We start from the raw sequence: 15,298 nt of genomic DNA on the forward strand, positions 1-15,298 counted from the left end.
CCGGGCTGCAGGGAAGCGACGCTCCAACGCAGCTGGATGATATTCACAAAAATTCTCCCATCGATCCATAGATCAGCCCCGCCATCGCACCGCATCTTCCTCCTCCTCCTCCTCCTCCTCCTCCTCCTCCTTGATGCCTGACTTGTGTGGTTTCGTGGCCTGACTGAGGACTCGTTTAACTGCATTGCCTCTGCGTCTCCTGTCTGTTGGCTCCTCATCCTCCTCCTGCTGCTGGCAGCCACAGTGTTGTGAGAGAAAGTCCCTTTATTTGTTCCTGGGGGGCGGGAGGGAGGTGGTGGTGGTGGTGGTGGTTCGGGGGGGAGTGGACTAACCTGCTCCAAGTTTATTTTCTTTCTTTTTTTTTTTGGATCTGCCCACTTCTGCTTGACATGTTTGCGTAAAAACATCGCACCTCGGTTCCTTATTTATGATGACATGAGGTGCACGTTTTTTTCGTTTTGGTTTGTTTTGTTTTTTCTTCTCCAAGCTCGGCACTGGATGTGACTTTAGGATGAAGAAGGAGGATGAAGTTGAGTAGCTCCGGCAGCCGTCGCTCTGATATGAGATACTCGACCTGCATCTGCAACGTTGGCTGACATCCTCAGATCACAGTGGATCAGACGCATTCATTCTGTGTGGACACACGCCAGAGAGCAAGATGAGCCGCCTCTATGACTTTTTAAATTGCACCTAAGAGAGAGAGGGGGATCTCTTTTTTTCCCTTTACCCTGCTACTACTGCAGGGAGCGACGCTTTCTGCCTTCAGCTGCCTGAACGAGTTGGGATCTTGCATCTAAGTGGATACTTTGGAAGACAAAGACAGCAGAGTTCTTCCACTGTTTCCATAACCTCAAAGCGTACAAAAGAACGATTTAAAAATGAAGAAGTTTCGGAAGGTGTTGGATGGTTTGACCACCTCCTCTCCCGGAGGGACTATAGGATCTCCATCGTGCGGCAGCGCCGCCGGGACTCCCACCGCGGCGCCAACTCCCAGAGAGATCGACGTCCAGGAGACACTAGTGTCGGAAAACTTTCAGCTGTGTAAGGTGGGTAAATTAAGAAATCAGTAGTAGGCCTTTAGAGGAGTGAGGTGCACAGTCCAGCCTCAGGAACAGCATCTAACGCCTTAAAATCGTGCTTCAACACGTCCTTTTTCTACATATGTAGATGGTGCTAGGAGGGGGGATGATGCCTGCGGGCTCGTTGCCATTAAGTGGAACAGGGTCGTAAAAGTTGAATCTGTTGGGACTTGAGCTGCTGAAAGTTCAGCACCACGGACAGCTCCTGGTTTCCAAATGTCCTGAGAGTGGAGGCAGGTATAGCACAGGCACGCTGAAATCCTCAAAAGCTCCAATCTTATCAGAGCTTTATTGTTTTTATTGTTAGTATTATTATTATTAGAATCAGCTGCTGTCTATCTACATAAATCAGTGTTGGACTCTCTCCAGCTCCCCTCAGTATGTGCAGCTCAGCCACAGTCTCAGCCTGCTGCTGTAAGGCTGCAGCAGCTCCACACACATGTGCTACAAACAGTCCGAAGGAAGTCAATGAATAGCAGCAAAAAAAAAAAAAAAAACATAAAAAAGGAAAAAAACCCCCCATTGCATCAGTGAGCAGGCACGAATGGTGTAGGAGCGATGACATAACTGGTGTCCCTCCCTCGCATTAAAAAGTGCACATCAAGCCAGCGGAGGGACCCTGCAGTACTGTCCTAGCTGATGCGCTTTTCACTGGGAAAGACTGAGGGAGGGGTGCTGAATGAGGTGGTGGAGGTGGAGGAGGAGGAAGGGGGGTATTTATAGCTGCTCCTGCTGCCCATTGCAACCCATTTCTGGATGCATTTTGGAGCTGACTGCAGCGATTATTCCTCACCCATGAAGAAACAGGGTTAAATTTTGGATTTGGCTGTGAATTATTCATTGAGAAACCTTTACAAAGAAAAAAACGGGGTTGTTTTGAGGAGCTGTGTTATTATTGGGCAGACTGGCGGATGGGGGTGGAGGGTGTGGGTGCTGGAGGAGACTGAGCAGGGAGGTTGATTCACAAGCTGAAGAGGATGCTGCAGAGCACCCTATAGCAGGCAGAAATTGCTAGAAAAAAGAACAGCATGATGGCCTGGTCCCATGCAGGAAGCTGCTGCTCCTCAGCGAGTTGCAGAATTGATGGGGGACTGAACTTCTCACAAAAAAAGACCTGGATGTACAGATATGCCCTCAGTCCCACCAACACCACGTTTCCTCTGTGTTTTTAGTGTGCAGGCTGAATGTCTGTGTTTATATGAGTGTGTGAAGCGAGTGAGAGACAGCCATGTAGGGAGGAGGAGGAAGAGGCAACATAGCTGCACCATTTACATCTGTCAGTTTATGCTCCTAGTGCAGAAAAGGTTCAGGGCAACAATGCTTCATGGTATTGTAACACTATCATGGATAGATTACATCTCAATTATCATTTTAAAAAGACATATTTCTGGTCCTAATCCACAATATTTAGCTCTGACAGAGCTCTAAAACATGCTAAAAACTTATCTGATATTAAAAGCTGAATAAAACCAGTATTTTGAAGGATGTAAAAGTGAATATGCCTTTAAAAAAAAGGTAAAAATTCTCCCTTGTTATTGTCTTGCTCATCTTCTAATGAGGATTCTGCTTCCTCATGTTATGCCGGGCAGAATGTTTGATGCAGATATGCACACAGAAGCTGTAAGAACCATGTAATTAGTACAAACCTGCCTCCCCTGACCTTTTTCCTCATTCAGTGAGCTAGGAAATACGAGCATGTTGTACATAGCAGAGACTGCTTTGTTCTCATTCAGGTCGAACAGGAATTTTACGTAATCCAATGTTAGAATAAACAAAGAAAATGAATGTGTTTCATCACTTCCTGCATATAAACTAAGCACACGGACTAAAATAAGAGTTACACACAGAATTTCATTTTTACCTCAAATCAGCACAGCAGAGAGAGTTACATGGCGGTCATCTAAATTTACCGTTACCATTCATTGCCCTACATATTTTTAGATGGGATCTGTGCTTTCTGATGGAGATGTGATTCCATGAGCTGGTGCAGTATGTGTGGGAGTGTTTGGCTAACTTCTCAAAGTTAGTCATGACTTCTGTCCTCACTGTGCAGTGTGGGAAGATGCAACAACTCAGTTTTTGTTATACAGCAGTTTTATGTGTACAGGAAAGAAGCTGTAGAGTGATTATAGAAAGGTTTTGTTGAAATCTCACTCAGACTGAAGGAGTTGCAGAGGGAGATGGTGGTTTAGAGTCTCATTGAATCTATACATTGATTCCTGTTGAGAGCAAAATGAGTTCAATTTGTGTTAGAGGTAGAAAATGGAAACAGAGAGAGGGAAAGACACTGAACCTAATTGCATTACTGAATTAACTGGACTGAATGATACAATAAGTAGGTGTTTCTAAGAATGATTGATCATTTTCCTTCAGACGACACTGCAAGAACCCTTGTAACCAAACATTAACCACCTCATCGACCTTGTTGTTGCTGTTATTTGATGGTAAAGATGGATATGTATGCATTTGTGTGACAACAAAGATAGATTATTACAGTATAGTGATGCACAACTGACCATGTTAGTGTTGTGTTAGTGTTAAAGATGATCACAAAAGGATGGCAGGAGGCTGAATGGTGGTTAAGGCTAAGCAGGCATTATATTTACTGGACTTCCTCAAACCAAACTGACAAAATCCAGCTTTTGGACTGGAAATAACTGTTAACTATCACATTCCACTTGACCTACAAATATTTTACCACAACAACATATTCTGCCACATTAGCATAAGGTATGTGTCAAATTATAGCTTCTCAAAAACAGTAGTAGATCCAGAAAAAAAAAAAAAAAATCCTCCGAGCATTCATGTCACACCATAGCAAAGCCTGAGCGGGACATCAAACCGAAAAAATAGAATAGTAGCAGAAGTTTGCCTCTGGCTAGAACTGCTGTACAGCAACCCAAACATAAAAAAAATAAAGCGAGAAAATGCCCTTTTTTATTAGTTTTCCAAAAGCACTGGGTTGACACAAGCTTGTCAACTATGTTTTGAGTGTGCAGCTTCACCTTTAGTACACAAAAGCTGCAAATTTGGTCAAAAAGGGCAAGATGTCAACGGTTTATGTAGATGAGAACACTTTTACTGTGAGAGAGGTCAGAAGGAATGATCAGACTTGTTCAGGCTGACAGGCAGGTTACAAATATGGAAATAACAGCTCGGTTTCAAGGACAAGAGTGACTGTAAAAAAACATGAAGCTTAGAAGTAGGTGGACTATTTCTGAGAGAGCCACATTGGGTTAGATAAGAACAAGAAGAAAAAGCTACAGTTGGGACGTGATAGTATGAACTGGATGATTCAATGGTAGAAAAAAAACATTCCACAAGCAACAAATCTTGATCTGTGGTGCCACATGCTGATGACAGGATCAGGATTCGGTGTAACCAGCTTGAATCGAGGATCTTGAGTGACTGTTAAGAGCTGCTGCTGCTGCTGGTTTAATGATGTGAAGTGTTCGCCTGACATGCTTTACAACAGAGAAGCCTCGTTTTACTGAAGTGCAAACTGCATGCAAACACTGTTGCTCACCAGGTGCATCCCTTCATGCCCCATCTCAGAACGGTAGTTCCAGCTCCTCTTATCTTAGCCTGCTTCCAGGAATATCACTTTACTTACTTGTCCTGCGCAATCTCCAGATGTCAAACTGGTGGAGTAATTTTGGAACGAGATGGAACGTGAAGTATATCTTGATTGCTTTTTTAAAGACTCTGCAGGACCCCAAAGACCTGCAACTACTTAAATCCATGTCTGTGATATTTAATTACTTTCTACAGGTAAAATTAGATGTAAACGGAAGAAACAAAATAACGCAATTTGGGCTAGATTTTTATTTAAATTTTTTTCAAGGTGTTACTTAGTGAAAAGTACTATCATTTAGGTTATCTGTTATTTCTACTTGCTACAAGCTCCTCTAACTTGAAACATGAGATTATGTTGTATTAACAGCATGTTTCCACTATTTCATTAGTGTCCAAAAATTCCTTAAAATAATGTGCAGTCCACAGAGTCTGTGGCAACAGTGTTGGTGGAAAAATGCTCTTCGTAGTCGGATAGTCACTAACATGCAAATTTGTCTTGCCAGAGTCCGTTATAATGACTGTCATTTGGTCTTTACCTCAAATTACTTCATTCGTATTGCATGTGTCACTTCTCTTTTACACCACCACCTCTCTAAAGCGAAGTACTCACTATAGAATTCTAATCAATAGAAAGTGATGGTTTCCATATTCATTAAGTCTGAGCTGTTGCCATGAAGAATATAGCTCTAACAACCCTATTCATTTTAATTTTTGAATATATATAGACACAGATGTGTATAGACTGATGAAAGATATAACTTATTGTGAAAGATGAGCACATGCATGAATCCAGCTCTGTTTTGTGACGTAAAGTGATGCAGAGTTAGTTGTAGCAGGTCTTCACTGCATATTCAGGTTTACAATCTATGCCTGGATGAATGTGGGTTAACAATTTGATATGAGCAAATCAGTTACTGCATCAGAAAGACCGCGTTGCTGCTATAATGTGTATACATGTAGAATTGTTTTGCTGCTTATGATTAAGCAGCAATCACTGGCTGGATTCCAGTCACAGGCAACATTTTTTTTGAGTGAAGTGCTACATTTATGAACTGCATTGGGTCGACAGTATGTGGTTAAAGTCAGAGGCCAGGATTTGTATCTGCCGTTTTCTCTGAGATTAGGTTTAGGCACCAAATGCAGTTCAATTTAAGTTATATCATGGTAAGTTCATTATGTCACAAGTCACAGCAAATATTTCTGTATTAAACCAGACCACAATCTACCCCTAACCTTGACTGAGTGCTGTGAGTTCCTAAACATAACAATACAAAAGCTGAATAATGCTAAATTCACTGCAGGTAGAAGTTATACTGGAAGATCAGATATTTTGGCAGAAGAAGAAAACATCAAACTATCTGCAAAGACAGCTTCCTCATTACATGAACATAAATTCTAGGAGACAGGGTTAAAGAAACTGAATGCATACATGCATGATGTTTTAAGAGGATATGTCAGCACGTCACAGGGAGAATAACCATCCTTCATATGATGTAAATATAATTACTGCTCATGCAAAATTGGTGGATGTGTTATTGGTCTCCATTGTATGGTTGAAATTACATGTCTGAACTCTATTAGGTTTTTAAATTCTTTAATATTTTTGAATCTGATGCTTGTTAAAAGGTGCACTTCGGGGACAGCTTGACCCCATTCACATTTTTAATCTCCTTTAATAAATGATTAATCTCAGAAGGGGATGTACGATTACTCATAACAGCAGCACAATTACATTTCAAATTAGATTTCTGAAAAAAACATCCGTTTTATGTCCATTAGGATAGCCAGATATGACTAATTTAATAGAAGAATTTAGATGCTTTGTGCTGCATTTTGCAGTCAGCCCTTCTGGATCACAGATGGACATTTTAATGGGATTCATTCCCCAAAAAGCAAATTTCTACTCTTCTTTGTATAACAGTTATGACATAGGACTGTTTTTGAGGATTTTCAGAAACCACCAGCTTGGTTTATAAAGAAATATCGAAACATTTTTTTTAATAAAGATCGCAATAAATTTTTGTATAGATTTGTGATCCCCGTAGAAGAAGTCATGTGAATCTAGTGAGTCCAACATTTCTAGTGTCAACAGCAGATCAAAGTTTTCACTTATTTGCAAAAATATATCAACACCTACTTAAAGGATTAGTTTGTACAGACCTTTGTGGTACAGAGGATGTATCATTATTACCTCTGGGATCCCCTCACTTGTCTTCTAGTCCCTCTATGTGGTTGATTAGTTGAGGCGGTCATGGCTCAGGTGGTACTTGTCCACTAATGGCAAGGCTGATGGTTCGATCCCTCGCCTCTCCACATGCTGAAGTGTCCTTGGCCCAGACACTGAACCCCAAGTTGCTTTCATTGGAGGGTGAGCTCTACTGCCAGAGTATTTTCATTCATGTTGTTGTCCATCTCTTTGGTTCATGACCAAACACTTGCAAGATGACCTTCCAATCAGCACCGACAGCACTTAGTATGATCTGCTATGTAGCAAAGGCTAGTATTCAAATACGGTTGTCCCAATCAAATTGTTTTGTTTGTTTGTTTTGTTTTTGTTTCTTTGCCCTCAGTCCAATCCAACTCCTCTATTTTTTGGATATATACCTATAATGAGCAACAGTCTGATACCATTTTCTAGATAACGCACACTTCAAGTACATCAATAATATTTAAATCAATCCAATGCATGCACGTGACAACTGAAGCTCTTGAATGCATTGAGAAGAAAAAATGCATTTATGCATTCTAGCTGTTTCTTAATGTTGTGTAGGTGGTCATTAACCTTGTTGTAAAGCTCTAGGAGGGCATTTTGTGAGATGTAGTGTCAAGAGGGTAGGGCGTTCTGTGGCTCCACAAGCCTCAAAACAGACAAAAGCATCTATTATCTATACATGTATCAGAACATTTGCATGCTGTTGCGACCAAAGAAGGTGGGCTCTTGGACTTTTGGCACTTCAGTGTTGGCAAACAGAGAGCATTACAGGGGTTTAGCTAGCAAAGGTCCAACATGACAAAGACTTCTGTGACGCTTAATGGACTCCAGCCAGAGCTTATGCCTTATAGACAGACTAGCATTGAATAAGTCAATGTTCCGGTAGTCTAGTGGCAAATCTAACGGAGCTACTTTAGCTGGCTGTCCAATGGTTGGGACAGTAGCATCAACTCAGCGCAGATGTTTATTATGCTAAACTGGTGTTGTTGATCATTTACTGATGAGGTGGCTTATTATTGATTAAGAATAAAACTGTTAAAATTGGCATCTCCAGTGTCCTGCCACTAACTGTCCCTCCGTGTGACAGAGGATATGAATTGAGGAATCTGCTTAAGTTTGATACCACACACTTACCTTACCTTCATTGGCCCCAGTCCTGACCATTGAGACCAGATTGAGACATCCCAAATTCTATCGCTCATCTAAGATCCTACCTGCTACTTGAGGGGTACGTTAGCATTGTCATTGTGAGCCTGCTGACAGTTTATTTTTTGACTGGGAATTGAATTCTTTAACAAATAATACATCTGATAATACTGTCACTTGAATCTTCATGCAGACCTTTCTTTTAGTGTTAAGTTTGTCTTGTTGTCCACTCATTTTATTGCACTTGAAGAAGCTGCTAATTGATAATCTATGAGTTTCAGCATTCCCTACATGCAACAAACTGATGTTACTGTGAGATATACTAAAGATTGTTTCACACATTTGCACCTCAGTTTTAGATGGTAAACAAATGTAGAAATTGTCTGCAGTATGTCCATGCATAAACCATGAGCAAAATTGCTTGTGTGAAATTCAGAAGGTCGGGTGCAACTATTTTGATGAAGGAAACACTTTCGTCAAACTCATGCTTGTTAAAGTCATGTTTGCAGCTCAGAGGTCTCCCTCCTCTGACAGCATGATACATGGGCTGGTAAAGATGACATCACCTCACTCCCTCACCAGCGATCCCACAAGCTCTCCATGATGACTCAGTGGGTTGACTTCTAGCTAGTCTCACATTACCATGTGTCGGCTGCCTGTCAGAAGCCACAGTGTGGGATCAATTAAGGAGGAGCTGATGTCAGGCTGAGGAAGGAAGATGGGGAAAAAGTGATAGGTGGGAGAGATATTCTGTGAACTGTATACAAGTGAGACATGCGATTTTCAAGAGGTACAGTGTGTTCAGCCAACATCCTTGCACATCCCTGAAAGTTGTACTTAAGTACCTACTTAAAGAATCGTCTGTCTGTCTTGTTGTTTTCTAGAAATGATGTGAAACTTCTTAAAGAAATTATATGAGCAATAATATGAAACATCAGGATGAATGTATCAGGCTGTGTGGAGGAGTAAAAAATGACACCGTTATTGAAGTGTTCAAAACCAGCATGCTGAGAGTGATGTAGGAATCTGTGATTCTGTATGAAAACATGAACTGTTGTATCATATTCTACATTTCATGTGTGTGACAGCATGTGTTTGAGAGAGCAAAAGAGAAATAGCCTCCCCTTGATTTTGTGTGGGCTTTCAAAACGCTTTGTCCATTCGGTGACAGCAGACTGCCTGCCTGCCTCACCTCATGCTGTGCAAATATAATCAAGTGAGCTTTTCAAACAGCCCTTCATTTGACTCAGTTTTCCATCATGTGGAATGCTCCCACGGGATTCCTCTTTTGTGTGATGTGCTGTTCTTATTCAGAACGAAATTCTATTTTAATATAGATGTACTTTTTCTTTTCTCAGCAAAGAAAACCATCAAAATGGGTTTTCTTATGGAAAAGACTTTACTATTGAGATTGTTGGTTGTGAAAACCACTATAGGCTACTTTCAGGTCCCCACCTGCTGCTGAAAGACTCTATCCACAATGCATTTGTTTGATTTTCGTATCCCAGTTGGTTGTATTTCCACAGCATTATTGTTGAAGTTTGAGGAAAAGAGAGATAGTGGAGGTCAATCTTCTTAAAGCCAGCTGATCAATTTTGTACTGACAGCTCATAAATGCTAGTAATTTCTCAGAATGTCCTGTCTTCATAGTAAAACACGCAGCTGGTCAACAATTTCTTACAATCTGTTGATCCTGCCTCATCCTTTAACCTTTGTCCAATGTGTGGCTACTTGCAGAGAAAGGTCAGTGAAGCACCTTTTCACACGTATATTGCTCTTTCCGTACACTGCATTGTGTGAGAAATGTAACAAAGCGGTGCACACACTATATTTCAGTGCATGACTTAGACTGCTCAGCTGAAACTTAATTATGAAAAACAAATCACTTGGAACTGCAGCACTGCAAAGCTTTAAACCAACATGAGGTTTCTTCCTCGCCTCTTTGAGTGGGTAGTGGATCCTTTCGCTCTTCAGAAATGTACTCTCAAGAACCTGACAAACCTCACATACTTGATGTTTCTGAAAGGCGTATGTAGAAGCCAGCGCTTAGTTTTATTATTTTTAGTACCGTCATTGTTATGTATGAACAAAACTTTATAAACCCTTGTAAAGACTAATGTATATCATGGTAGTCTTCAGTTTCCAATGAATGCTAAACCTCTGAATTTTCAGTTACAAAATCAGTGAAACACATTCGTCTTTGTCACAAAAAAGCAACATGCATTTTGATTCTTTCATAGGTATCCTGGATATATGACATGATCTGCTGGGTCAAAATACCCATACAGCAACTTGAATGGTCACTTTTGCTAATGTACAAAGTTGTGTTGATTCAATTCTTTTAGTAGCAGGGCTTCTTAACTTCTCGTGAATGACTACAGTTGACTACAGCTGATGACTCCTCTGAGGCAATTCAGTTAAGCTTCATTTGATACATTCAGTAAACTCAGCCACAAACACGACAATAGTAAATTGTGAGTAGCTCATCAAAGATTTCAAAAAGTCTATCACTGACTTGAACATGTCAGGAAAGTTACTAGGAACATTTCAAAGCAGCTACAGATCCCCAAACAATCTGTGCAAACAGCTGTTTGTAAGTTTAAAGTGCATGGTACAGTTGTGTTACTGTGACGATCAGGCAGAAAACATAAACTGTCACCTGCTGCTGAGAGACAATTGGTCAGACCCCAAACTTTTGAATGGTAGTGTATATTCCAGTATTACAAATAAAATTAACTTCATTTTCATAACACTGGGATGTTTCCTTTTTCTTTTTTCTTTTTTCTTTTTTTTGAAGTGGCACAGGAAAATGCATTTTTAGCTTTTTAATGGCTTTAGTTTGGACAATCAGTGCGTCTGAGGCACAGTGCGATGACAGTGTGCAAGCAAACCACTAAGCACATTGTCGAGTGTTCAAAAGATGCCTGCTGTGGAGCCGGAATTAAAGAACTTTTTTCTTTTTCTTTTCTTTTTTTACATTTATTATTGATGTCCAAATGACATCCTTATAAGGTTCAAAATGACGTTTTTAAAACAGCATTTAAATGTGTTTTCAACTTCGGTTGCAGACATTCAAAGAATATCTTAGTTCAAAATCAAAGTTTTTATAACATCTGTCTTGGAATCATTTCCTGTGCGGCTGCTGTACTCCATTTAAACCAACCTGACTTCTGTAATTGTTAAAGATGACTAAAAAAAGAGCTCACATTCACACATTGTTGGTTTGAAAGACAGAAATGTTTATTGCTGTTCAGTATATTTCAAGTCATGTAGTCAGAATCTGTATTAATGTCAGGTGTCTTTCTTGGACTTATTTCAGACATCCGTGTTGCTTGTTATATCTTGTTCTCACTCACTACCAGCTTTATTGAACACTAAGTTTTGGTCATCAAACCTTCAAGTAGGCTATTGTCAGGACCTATTGGATGAACTAGAAATAATTTATGTAAAGTATTCTGTAAAGTCGATTTTAAGTGAAGACAGGATGGGACTCTGGCATAATTTACACTTAAAGAAGTAAGGTCAGTTTTAAATAGAGTACAATGGGGGCATCTGGAATGAGTCCAAGTCAATGTCTGAAACTTAAACTCAATTTCTAAATGTAGCTCCGCAGCTATACAACAAATAAGAATATTCCAAACATACCTAAGAGCAACAAACTTCTGTCTTGAAAGCCACCCATGTGTGAATGTGGGTTCTTTTCAGCAATCATGAGTTGGCAGAGCGACATGTTACATTATAGAGTCGTGAGTAGCAACACGTGACTAATTTGTCCACTCCAACTTTTTGCCTCAGGCACGGCACTGATGCCATGACTGATTCACTGACATGCCTGCTGCTGTGTTTAAAAGGTTAAACCACATATACAGTACATCCACACATGGCTGCTTTCTGACCCCACGGCTGCATGAAAGCATGACATGATGTCGCGGTCTGCAAAGACCGTCTCCTCCGCATCCACACACAGAAACAGACGATATTGCTCTGCACTTGCAGAAAAGAATATGTATGTGTGACTGTTAAGCCCACGCTTTCATGTGAGGCGACATGGGCTTAACATTACGGGGTCAAATGCGAATAATGATGTTAAATGTTATGCCAGACACAAAGAGAATGCATGCTGCACACATCAGTGCAGTATTTTCTTGTAGATAAGTATAAAATGTGGTAAAGCAGGTTGTCCACTAATCAAAGGGTCACCATTAGGTCAGTCCACATAGCAAGAGGTTTCTGGACACTGAACCTCAAGTTGCTCCCAATGGCAGGCAAGCAACTTTACATGGCAGCTCTACCACTATTAGCGTGTCAATGAGTGCATGAAGAAACACATTTTAAAGAGAGCGATTGTAGAACCTAGCTAAACCTAGAAGGTGCTATATAATCAATGTTAAAGAGTGATTCATGCACATTTTTAATATGATGTAAAGCAGCTGCATCTCTGTAAGAAATGCTGGAATCTCTGTCTTCTCTCCACAACCTTTAATCTGATTTCCTTCAAACTTGGCAGACTGGGCACCTGATTTAAGTCTTGAATTAGAAGTAATTTAAATGAGTGGTGACCATTTATGGAGTCTTTTTGAGGTCCTTAGTGGGCTTTCATCAAGCTGTACATGTATTATAAGAACTGGTAAATAAAACACAGCAAACACAAGAATGAAAAGGGAGAACGAAAAAAATTGCTGCTCCAAAGTACTAACAAATTAAGAAAAGGAAGCACTAGACTAAATAGGTTTTGAGCAGACACTTAAAATACTCAACGGAGTTTGCTGTGATGACCCTCACAGGGAGACTATTCAATTAATCCAGGAGCCAAGACAGAAATTGTTCATTTACCACTAGTCTGGAACATGTGTCCACAGGCATCTGTGTGGTTATGTGCATATAATCATGCCTCCAAACAAATCACAGTACTGTAGACTAAATGTAAATGCCTGGATGTACATTTACAAACATGCAAATGCATAGTATGTAAGCAACTCTCCCCTATTCCCTGGGGCCACACTGTGTAGTCTGCAGCTCTAATACAAATGAGCCCACTACAGTCAGCAGAGAGGGAAGCTTATCCAGGCTCATTCATTCGTTTTCATACTTCTGAGCTCTCATATTGCATTCTCACCCTGCGCACATTTGTGGGTTGCTCTCTCTGTGTGTGAGAGTGTGTGTGTGCATTCATGTGTCATGCAGCAGCATGGAGGAAGTGCTTATTAGATCAGCCTCAGTCTCAGTGATGAATGAAAGTCCCTTCATCCTTTGGTTACCAGCATGATACAGAATCTTACCCTGAAAACCATGAATTGCTTTATTCATGGCAATAGACACGAGAGAATGACACTGAGGATAGTGTTTGATATCAAAGGCTGATCATGCTTGCCTGGTGCCGCATACCATGCGTTTATGTTTTTGCTCTCAGTTTTCTGAGCCAAGCAGTCATTGTTAAAGTGGCTCAGATCACATGTCGATAAAACAGTGACTGTTTTTCTTTGTTCTGTATGTCCCATTACATCCTGCCTGCTGAAGAATTTTTTGCAAATAAGAGGTCTTTATAATTAAAAAAATGATGTTTATCTAGAATTACTATAGAATTTGCTTGGGAAAAATAAGTTGATAGTAGAAGTTGTCATAAATCTACAGACACAGAAATGCTATTGAAACAACTTCCATCCATTATCTATACACCGCTTAATCCTCATTAGGGTCACGGGGGTGGGGTGGGGGGAGGCAACCAAAAGGATGCAGTTATCTAAGCAGGCTGTACAAGCCTCTTGCCTTTCCTTTCCTTTTCTATATGCATGTTGCAGATGTTGCATTTTTGTATTGAAAGACTAAAAAGAAAAAAAATGTCCTGGACTGGAAGAAGAGCTGATAAGTATTTTTCTTGAACAACCAATAGTATATGAATAAACATTAACTCTTGGCTGGAAAACAAAGACAAGACTTTGCCTGATAGGAAATGACTGGGATCATGCTATGTTTAGTAACCGCTCTTTTTCAACTCATGTTTCCCACATTGAGAAATCCCAGACCTCCTCTTCTACTCCTCCTTCCAAACGTCTTCTCTCTACATTCAGTTATGCCTCTTCTTTATTTCGGGCAGCTACTGACTAGATCAAAGGAATTTTAGAGCAACCTCAAAATATCTCCCTTCAAACATGGGTGGGGAAAGCCATGTGTAGCCTATCTGTGTTTGTTTGATGGGCTCCCTGACTCTGTAAAGTAAATTGGACTGGATGATTCTCGACTATTTTTCTGCACTACTGTCTCTCATCCTGACATTTAGCCTGAGGGGACAGGTGTGAAAACACCTGGGTAATGCAGATGAACAATTTGTATGCACAAAGGTGGCACATAGCACACACAAACTGCGTGTATAATGAGTTCATACAGTAATGCAAGAAGACGCAAAGTTTGCATAACTGTACAAACAGTGAGGGAAACACCCTGGCTCGTTGTTTTGTCTCTCATTTCTCAAACTTTTAATAATTCTGATTTTTTTTTTGTAACACCATAACCCCCGCTTTCAGTTCGAACTGATCACATTTTAATGCAAAAATTTTGAACACTGTCCTTTTAATTCCAGTGATATTGCAGCAGATTTCCTTTTTGTCTCTGTAATTTTTTTTATTTAACAATTTAACATGAATTTAACAAGAAGAGAGATTTTCCCTGTTTGTGAAGTCTATCTAATTAAACTTTAATGAGATTCTGTAATGAAAATGTTTCTTACTTGTAACCTTTGACTTATTAAAAACATGAACATGAACCCATTCCACCCTGGTGGTCCCAGTGCAGGGACCTGGCTTTATATTTTATAATAAAAACACAACTGGTGACATTTTTTAAAGGTTGCTGAAGAGGCTGCCTTGGACTGTATTACTAAAATGGGTGTAGCATTTTTTGTGCTTAATTTCTGCTCAGTAACATCAATTTCTACTGACTGATTTGTTAAAAGGCTGGTATTTACTCTGAGTTTTTTATCTAGAGAAAAGTGAAACTCTTCTTTTGCAGGATTTTTTCAAATCTCACTCTAGCCTGTTGATGAGGCTTATTTAACTGGAAAATAAACCCAAGTTTCTTTCATCTATAGAGGTTAAGGTTGTTCATGTCAACCTTACAGCTGTGGAGCTGACTGAACACAGGGATGTTTTTTTCAGATGGATTTTTTTTAAAAATGCAAGTGCTTAAGCACAGAAAAATAACATTCTTCAGGTGTGCTTTTAAAAACTCCGTCTCGTACAGCATTTTGTGGGATAATTTGACACCTGCTCTGACATCATTGACTCGATTG

At 40.1% G+C, this 15,298-nt stretch overlaps 1 protein-coding gene across 22 annotated transcripts in view; it reads left to right on the forward strand.

The window, feature by feature from the left end:
• Nucleotides 1-307: 307 nt before the first annotated feature.
• stxbp5l (syntaxin binding protein 5L) overlaps nucleotides 308-15,298 on the forward strand; it is a 150,818-nt gene continuing 135,827 nt past the window's right edge. For 21 of the 22 annotated variants that reach the window (XM_035950486.2, XM_023275188.3, XM_023275193.3 and 18 more), the window contains exon 1: nucleotides 308-1,046. In XM_035950486.2, the coding sequence (XP_035806379.1) occupies nucleotides 879-1,046 (168 nt within the window). In that variant the 5' untranslated portion in view covers nucleotides 308-878. The remainder of the gene's footprint in view (nucleotides 1,047-15,298) is intronic. The other variant, XM_023275200.3, reaches the window with a different exon arrangement.

This window comes from Amphiprion ocellaris, chromosome 11, assembly GCF_022539595.1.
Source record: "Amphiprion ocellaris isolate individual 3 ecotype Okinawa chromosome 11, ASM2253959v1, whole genome shotgun sequence".
Classification (NCBI taxonomy): domain Eukaryota; kingdom Metazoa; phylum Chordata; class Actinopteri; family Pomacentridae; genus Amphiprion; species Amphiprion ocellaris.